Raw genomic sequence first — 9,568 nt, forward strand, 5'->3', positions numbered from 1 at the left:
CACAGGTTATGGACCAATATATATGAGGGGTTAACTACTTATCCTATATAAACAATAATTAACTGTGTGTACTTCTGCGTCTTGATACAAAGAAGTATGAAGTTATAAACGGTGGTCTGGAGAACATAGCACTGCAACATAAGGTCTGACTCCACATGCTGGACAATGTACATTCATCGAGGGTATTGGTCACCAAAGGCCTTGTCTAATCAGGGTACATTGTATTCTACAGATCAGCAATACACGTTTTAACATTAAGAGTGTAGCAGGAGTCTATGGCGGCCAGGGGTTCCACCTCCAACTCAGAAGCCTGAGTGTGGCTTCCCCCCTCCTTGCTTATTATCTCCTGCAAGGAAACAAGTTGGGGGAGAGCAGTGAAAGGTCAGGGAGGGGCTAATGAATAAGTGGAAGAAACAGGCCAACGGCAGGAAGACATTGTCCTCAGAAGGAAAACAAGGACTGTTTAGCTCAACTGTGGGGTCAATAATAAGCATAAACAAGAGGCAACAGTGGTTATTGGCTACTCTACCCTTGCTGATACATTTCATTTTTTCCGATGCTGTATTTCACAGTGCTATGATGTTGCTGACCTTTTATTGTTAAGTTCAAATAAAAAAGGATTTTTTTTTGTGCAAGGTCTGAATGTGTCCCATTTTCAGACTCTCAACTGTCAATCGGCTGACTACAGTGGTGAAATGTGTTTGGTTCAAAGCCATGTGCTTATATGTATCTTTGCTGCTTTTCAGGCCTTCAGCTGCCTTGTATTAGTCCCCTGAAAACTCTCCATGTGAACATCAGATTGCATCATGGGTATTATTATGGTGATACTCCGCCATATTGAGAGGACTCAAGAGAGTCCTCTCAATATGGCGGAGTATGACGTAAGCCCCACCACTATGATAATGACATTGTTTGGAATGAATGAGGTCATGTAATGCTCATGAATTGCTCATATTTGAAATAATAAAAGGCATTCTTTATTATTCCTTTTGAGTCTGTCTGATAAATTGCCTCTTCTTTTTAAACTGATTCTTTCCATCCATTATTACAAATGTAAGCAGTAATATGTTGGCGTTTGAAATGCCGTTATCATACTTCATAATTACCTTTTCATACCTGTCAAATATACTGTATATGTAAATGCAATTGACATACAGAGAAATAATGGAGGCTAGACCATAAACAAATATTTAAAAAAAAACTGCACCTGCACACTGTGCAACCACGAGAGTGACTGCAGTTACATTTTCCTAATCATATCTCTGAATTTAAAACTAAACTGTGTGTCCCTCATATGCTCCTGTGTATTTGTGCATTTTAGGCATTATATCCAAACTATGCAAGATGCGGTACTTGTTACAAAAATGTGAAATTACTTTTGCTGGAACTTTTCCCCTTGACATAATTTAAGAGTGAATGCTTGTCTTTCCATTATCTCCTGAAACTTTAGGTCATTCACAGCCACTAATTGCTGTCTTTCCTTCATATTGAATCTATCGCTGCTTCACTCTGCACTCTCTCCCTCTCTTGCCCTCAGTAATTATTAATGCTCTCACTCTCTCTCTCTCTCTCTCTCTCTCTCTCTCTCTCTCTCTCTCTCTCTCTCTCTCTCTCTGGGGAATAACTTTGCCTGTTCTCTTCCATGTGTCCTCAAAACTCAATCCAGGGTAAAATCAATAGAGAATTTGCTCCGACCACTAAAAAGTTTCCTCTCAAAATTCTGATTAACCTTCAAAGCGAAAGATTTGTGGATGAGGGGGTTTGAAATATCGAATGTAATGTCCATCCAGAATGAATCAATTTAACCTTTTTCTGTACGGCAAGGCTCAGGCAATTGATCCGTCCAAATCTAGACATATTTATCAACACTGTTACACCACCCTCTCACACTCACTTGATTCTCTCACGCTCCCTCATTCACACATGCACTCAAATTCATATAGACACACATAGACCCTCCCTGCTGTGGCAGCAAGTGAGGCAAATAACACTCCACAACCCAATCACTTCTCTGGCTCACTATACACCACTGTCTACTTTATTCTACTTCCACCCCCCCCCCCCCCCCCTTTGCTCTGCTCCCTCCTCCTCCTCCCCCTCCTCCTCCTCCCCCTCCTCCTCCAGGTTGGCTCTCTTTCTCTTTTTGGACCATCGTAACTCCACTGAAACAAGGGCTGTGGATGCTGAATTGCGTTGACCTTTCCCATTGTGGCTTGTTGTTGCCGTGTGTGGTCTCTGTGAGGAGATGGGTTAGGCTCTGGAACAAGAGAGGGTTGTTGTTGTTGTTTTGGGAAATAAATAAAGGCTTTTGGTGGGGGATTCAAAGTCTTGCTTGTTTGTGTCAGCGGTGTCTTGTCCTGGCATTGTACGCACAAGATTTGTTTTCTTAGCTTTTGCATCAATTAGGAATCTATTCAACCATAATGTGGTTAGGATATACACCTCGGAGAAGCACAGGAACCAGGCGAATAAGCTTTCTTTAAGACACAATTTTTACTGTACAAAATGTTTTATAGTTTTCACAAAATACATTTAGAAAGCTCCATTTTAAATAAAATTGAATTGAAATATTCAAGAGACAGCGTGTGTTTTTTATCTCTAGACGTAGCATTGCTCAGACATAGACCCAGTGTACGCGTCAATGTTCTACGCACACACACACACACACACGCACACACACACACACACACACACACACACACACACACACACACAGAGAAATGAATGATGCAGAACTCAAGAGAGAGCATGACAGACAATGCTAGAAAAAACCCTTCCCATGGTCTTCAGGTATAAATAGGGACCGCCGCTTCACAGTGCAGTCCAACCAACGCCAAGCCAATGTAATTGAACAGAACTCGTTTACAAAATGCTGCAACACAAGACTAATATTCTCCTCTTTCAAATAAAAAGAAAAAAACAAAAAATAAGCATTGTTTACGCGATGAAATACAAAGGCTTTGGTCTGTTTTACAATCAACAATGATTAAATCTGATATGTACTTGTAAACGACTGCCAAACACTTATGTTTTAACTTTGTCAAGCAATGTAATCATAATTATAGGAATTAAATATTTCTAGTCGCACAAATCTTTTGACCATAGGACACTATAATACAACTATACCTAAGAGACAATTGTACCTGACCCTAAAGAAATGTATTATATGATGCATGAGACATTTATAGAATATTCTCAGGGATATAAATGAAATCAACTTTTATTGGAGAGGAATCCTTCGGGAAGGATTCCCAGGGAAGACACGTACTTTACATTTTGACATAAACAAACTGGGTTATATCCAAGACGCAGTCTACCATATACAGACTACAGGCGTTCCCCACCCCTGCCTCCAACAGGAACTGTTCTTTGCTGTCCTCTAAGAGCCGGTCGAACCACCAAAGCAGGGCTCTTAGCAGGGGGGCCCCTTCGTACGCACGTCACAGCGTCGTTGCGGGCCCCCGGTGATTGGCATCCATGTCAAATTAGCCCGCGTACGCCCCAAGGCTCGGGTCAACAGTTTGTTTTTGGACCATGGTATTCACACCAGCATCACAGCCTCAGTGGCGGAACAGAGTTTGAACTTTCTTTGCTAAGATCCATACGGCAGAAATAAAACAAATAAATAGTTTTTAGTTTTTTTTTTGTTTTGTTTTTTCATTTGTTTGTTTTTTTTTCATTTCGTTTTTTTTTTCGGTTTTTAACACAATAAGAGCCTTCCCTCCAGCTTCCCCTCTAAAATGATATGCAACAGCATCCAAGACCATGCAAAGTCTGGTACAAAGTCTCGATATAAGCAGTTTTTTTTTTAAGATAGTCACGGCAGAGTCTCAGGCGCTCTCCTCGGCAGCGAACCCAAGACCAAAACAAGGTTGGCTAGACGTCCATCTAGTATCAGTACTTGATCTTGCTTGTTGTTTTTTTTCTCATATTAACATACAAATGGCCATTTACAAACACACCAGAAGAGAGAAAAAAAAAGGGGGGGGGGGAAACATTGACTGAAGTTTTTTGAAATAGAAAAAAAAATGGAAAACATAATTTTTTTGTTCCATAAAAATGTAACAACGGGCACTTTACAGAGGTCCATTTCTCTCTTCCTTGTTGTTTCTCCCATCGTTGTGCACGTCCCTCCAGCACGTCGCAGCGGTGGGGGCACCATGACAGCCACACCGTCCCCCGACCGGAGACAAACGACAAAACAAGGCCCAGCTTTCCAAAGTTTCTCTCCCAAAGTCTCCTCCTCCTCATATCCACTGTCTCTCTCTCCTCACATCGTTGGCAGTTCTCTTGTGTATGAGTGAGGAACATATTCTGGAGGGCGATGATGGAGCTGGGGGGTTGGGGGTTGGGGGTGGGGGGTAGTAGGGGTTGGGGGTTTGGGGGGGGGGGGGGGGTGGCGTGGGGGCTTGTTACAGGGCAAAGTAGCTCTTCTCTCTACTGTAGTCTTGACCAATACTGAGACATGTCAGGTTCGCCCCCTGGGACCTGCACAGGGACAGACACTCCAGGAGAGATGAGTCCTGCAAAGGGAGAGAGACCGGGAGGGAATGACATCAGTGAAAAAGGTGGAAGTCAACAGTGGTCCGATCTGAGTGTGCTGTGTGGATGGCCGTGCTACGGCCGTGCGGAGCAGGGCCCGCTGTAGCCCTCGGCCTTGTAACAAGAAGGGCTGGCTAATGGACGGCAGAGCCGACCGAGACTGTAATGAGTCACAATGTTCCGCGGATGGTTACGCAGTAATATGCCAGCGAGCTCGATAAATCGGGGCTACGGCGATGGCATTTAAACGGAGGCAGTACAACAGCAAATGAATCAAATTAATTAGCTATTAAGCACAGAGGAAATTCGGCTACGCATGATTAACTCTTCGAGACTATAACCAGTATGTATGGCCCTCGGTAACAGCATTCTAATGGGGTGAAACTAAACTATTGGCTTGAATAGTTGGAGTGACATGATGGCTTTGGGTTGGAAATTAATTTGCTTCAATTATGCATCTGGGGGTAAGAAACTGCAATGTGAAGATATGGATCCAAGAGAATAAGGAGATGTTGGAATGGAAATAAATATGGACAAGAGTTGCTATGAAACATAATGAATGGGTATGGTTATTTAAGGTAGCCAGTTTACGTTTAACTATGTAGTACCCCTGAATTAAAGGAAAGGTGGCAGACGTTTTACCAGGATGTGTACTTTTTATGTTAACTTTTGCTTTGTCATTTGTAAAGTGTGTTGGTAAACAAACTTTTCTGCCTACCTGTTGAGGTGGTACCAGAAGATGTCATTGATTGGCTGTTCATATGTGCCTGCATATGAGGGGGCGTGTATGTTTCGTAGCTCCGCCCATTCACAGGCGGACTGGTAGGCAGCATGCAGGAATAAGAGGAGGTCTGGCTGGGCTATAGGTGGGGAGAGAATGGGACGTTAGCTTTGCCAACCATCGTTCAGCTCAGTACATCTGTGCCGTATATATAAGCCTTGAGAGACACTGATGTCAATCAGTGGCGTCAGATTCTAAATGATTACGTTTATTGTAATTGTGTGAGGAGGGACATTTTTATTTAGTTGAGAAAGAATTATAGGAAATAATAATAAACATCATAAATCCAGAGTTGTTGTTTTTTCCTCCATGTATGTCCATTTGACCAGGACACTGAAATATGCTAATTGGAGTTGAAGTCTAGTCTTTATATAGACATGTTAAATAGAGAGAAGCTTATACGGCGGATGATTACTTACTTGCATAGGTAGGTTGTTGGACATGGTGAAGCTCGGCATGGGAGGCAGCGCACTGTAGGTGTTCGTGAGTGCTGTGTCAGGTCTACCCAGCATTGACCCCGAAGTGAAAGACACTAAGGATAGGGGATTAAAAAGTGGTTACCATAAGCTAGAACCGAACATGCTTCAGGGGAATGGAGCGCTTCATTAGCGCTAAGTAATGCGCGCGGGTGATGGCTCTTTTGACAGCCCCCGTGAGTTATGACAGATTTGTGGCTTCGGTGATTGACGTTTAAGCTTCACTTTTACTTCTGTGGTTTTTTTGCCGTCGCTGCTGATTTGCTGAGCTCAGTTTTAAAACGCAGCACACATAAAATATATGAAATACATCAAATGTGGCTATAAAATCAAATATCGATATAAAAATGACTGTAATCATAAAAATGGATTCAAGTCACAATAATGACACCTATAGGCCTACAATAGAATAAATAAAATAATGTACAATTTAAGAAATAAACTTTTATTTTGTATAGGCCTAGGCTTTTACATAGGCTATTTATAAAGGCCTGAATAATCATAGGCCTATATATGACGAGCTAAGTTCAAGGAACAGTGCTGAAGGGTTAGGGTTAAAAAAAATAAAATAAAAATAAAACAGGAGGAGGCCCCCTACCTGGCGTGGCGGGCTGCGGGATGGCCTGGTAGACGCTGGTGCTGAAGCTGCTGCTGATCGGGATGTGACTGGAGGAGTTGTTGGCCTGGCGACGCTGATTCCGGAGCTTCTCCTCTCGCCTCCACTTTGCTCTCCTGTTTGAGAACCATACCTGCGGGGGAATTTAGCGTTCAGTCGGACATCCTTCACACCCTTTGCAATGAGTTCGCAAGTTGGATTGAGATTTATTTATGTAGGCTATTTATTTATTTATTTATTTAATTATGTTTAGAGGAGATGTGCATGTCCATCGTAGGCCTATACTCACTTGTATTCTTGCTTCGGGCAGGTCGATTTTCGCTGCTAGTCTCTCTCTCGCAAAAACATCCGGATAATGAGTTCGTTCAAATTCTGTAAATTGAACAGCAAACGGTGTCAGTGAAACTACAGTGAAAAGGCCTGAATGCTTAAATTTAAACACTGCCAAGCCGGGGCCCTAATGGCCTGGAAAGCCTCACGAATGTCTGGGATGAATTAAATACATATTCACTGAGTGGTGTTTAAAGGGGGTATGGCATTCCGACCTTTTTCCAGCGCTTCGATCTGCTCCTGGGTGAAGGACGTGCGGTTCCTCTGTAACTTCCTTTTCAACTGGAGTCGCATCTGCGTCTCGTCCGAGTCCTCCCCGTTGGAGCTGATGGAGTTCGTGTTTTCCCCTGCACCGTCCTGTTGTTGGCAACCGTCTGCAACAGAGCAACACAACCCGGACGTTAGACACGAGGCAGGGCATCACTGGGCCTCATCAATGTGTTCATAAAGGACTTATGGTGAATCAGCACACGAATGAACAGCTGGACGCATGGGTGATATGAATAAACACAGAATGTAATAAATAAATTAAATGCCTCAATAAATAAATACATAACTGATAACACAGTTCGTTAAAAGAAAAAACAGTTTGGTAGCCTTTTGGTGGGGTCATGTTTTTTTTTTAATAAAAGGTCAACATATTCAGGCTAATTACCTGGACTAACAAGTGTAGGGTTGATTAACACCAAATCTGGAGCGATTAGGCCTACTGAGATTAGAATAAAAAGATAATAGGCCTATAGGCAGCAAGGCACTTTGTCTAAAAACAAATAGGCCTACCTATAGGTCCCATTCAAAGAGCCAGGCTGCTATGAACTGTTTATAAAATATTGTGGGAAACACAGAAAGGTTGCACCAATTTATCGTCTCCCCCCCAAAACAATGCCTTATGTCCTCAATGGCTTAAGAGAAACGTGACAATATGCGGCCGGCCCCTTTTCACCGCCTATGAAATGTATTAAAACCCGAAACTCTCTAGCCCTTTTTTATTTTAAAGCACACCCAACGCTTCAATGGTCGTCCCCCCATATGGGCGGCGGTATACAGCCATTGAGTTGACCACCAACTTGTGAATAGTAGAAGACGCTTTTCACAATGATACAATGCCGTTATAGGAGTAAGGGAAACCATTAAACTATGGACACAGCGAGGGACGACCAGCGAAACCTTTCGCGGGGCCGTAATATATGGGAGGGGGCACTATTGGAGCGGATGACAAAAGGATTCTCTCTCTCTTGAGGCGCGCAGGGCTATAGTCCTCCTGCATTGTGTTGCGCGGGGATCCCAGTCAACAGGACTTTTGAGTATAGTGTGTTAACCCTTATCCACTACCATCATTAATCACGTCCCCCGGCCGGCGACATGCCAGTCAGGATTTTTGTCTTCAATTGGAAACAAATGAGTGAGGAGAGAGCATGCAAGGCCCCTGAACAACCCAAATAAGGCCAATCTATTCACTGCTCCTGGTTGTGCGCGGTAGGGCCCTGAAGGCCCTTCAGTTTTTACAGGGCGAGGCTTATCGACTAATGTCTGTCTTGTTGTTGGACATCATTATCACGCCGAGAAGCTAATGCGAAATTAAGCAGGCCTGTGCGTGCTCGTGCGCGCATGTTTTGATGCAATAATTTGACAGATTGTGTTTCTGTGGAAACCCCAGGAACAGGTTGCGTTTAATGTCGTTTTAAAATGTCTAGGAATGGATAGATCTTCGGATTTGGAGATCATTAACTATCGTTGTTATCCAGTGGGATTTTCGACTGAAATAAGCCCAGGCCTTTGCATGTTAAGGAACATTACCAGGCGCATCGGGATAGTTTTTGCATGCCTAATTTATTCAACTAAAATCACTATATTCTATCCTCACCAGAATATGGGGGAGAAATAAAAAAGCTTGGCAAAGAAGAAGAAATGTTTGGATATAGCAAGCCCCATTTGAGAATATGTGAATGTTAATACTTGCTTTACATCTTTGCTGCAGAATATTTTTGGCAGTATTTTCTCTATAGCCTGTGAGCAGGCTATTTGTTTCTTCACTACGGATAATCCATAAAAAGGAGTGAATGTGCAGCCTATTATCTGTCTGCCAGACCCACTGACGCTCGGTTGGGATTTGTTTTCTTTATAAAAGCGCTGGGAAATAAACTCATTCTTTAGTATCACGATGTCTCGGTCAGTGAGGCGGAAAAGCGGCAAAAGAGATACCGAACCAATTGCGGCACCTTTCAGCTGCAGAGACCAGATCAAAACACTCTTGAGAAACCGCTTAAACTGAAAGAGAAAGTGAGAAACTAAATCCTATAGACGGGATTTAGTGCTATATAGCCAACCCAGGCAAAAGAGAAAGAGATAAAAGACAAAATCGGAGAGTTTTTATTCGCCCCACTCTCGATAGAGTTGTCAATGGGCCCCCGTCATTCTCTATGTAACCATTATATATGGTTACTTAGTTCTCGTCAGATGGACAACATATTTTCGTTGCCCCAGAACAACAGTGTCCTCTAATTGCAGATGAATTTAAGACAAAACGATTGTATTATTAATTGTATTATTATTAGGCCTATTATTATTATTATTGTTATTATTATTATTATTAATTTTGTCAATCTTTGCTTATAATAGCAAGTATATAGAAAAAAAGTATCATATATATTTATGTGTTTCAATTATTATTTTTACCTGCAATATGCACAAAAACGAAAGCAAACATCGAAATTGGTTTAAAATAATAATAACACTACCACAACTAATAATAATAATAATCATTATTATAATATTCCTAATATTAACTCTAATTATCATTTGTATTCTTTATGTTGTTCTAAT

General features: G+C 42.1%; 1 protein-coding gene across 6 annotated transcripts in view; it reads right to left on the reverse strand.

The window, feature by feature from the left end:
* Positions 1 to 3,588: 3,588 nt before the first annotated feature.
* pax6b (paired box 6b) overlaps positions 3,589 to 9,568 on the reverse strand; it is a 15,390-nt gene continuing 9,410 nt past the window's right edge. For all 6 annotated transcript variants that reach the window (XM_060072083.1, XM_060072082.1, XM_060072087.1 and 3 more), the window contains 6 exons: positions 6,961 to 7,119; positions 6,705 to 6,787; positions 6,398 to 6,548; positions 5,743 to 5,855; positions 5,261 to 5,402; positions 3,589 to 4,523 (listed from right to left, as the gene is read on the reverse strand). In XM_060072083.1, the coding sequence (XP_059928066.1) occupies positions 4,438 to 4,523; positions 5,261 to 5,402; positions 5,743 to 5,855; positions 6,398 to 6,548; positions 6,705 to 6,787; positions 6,961 to 7,119 (734 nt within the window). In that variant the 3' untranslated portion in view covers positions 3,589 to 4,437. The remainder of the gene's footprint in view (positions 4,524 to 5,260; positions 5,403 to 5,742; positions 5,856 to 6,397; positions 6,549 to 6,704; positions 6,788 to 6,960; positions 7,120 to 9,568) is intronic.

The sequence above is a fragment of the Gadus macrocephalus genome, chromosome 14 (genome assembly GCF_031168955.1).
Source record: "Gadus macrocephalus chromosome 14, ASM3116895v1".
Lineage (NCBI taxonomy): Eukaryota > Metazoa > Chordata > Actinopteri > Gadiformes > Gadidae > Gadus > Gadus macrocephalus.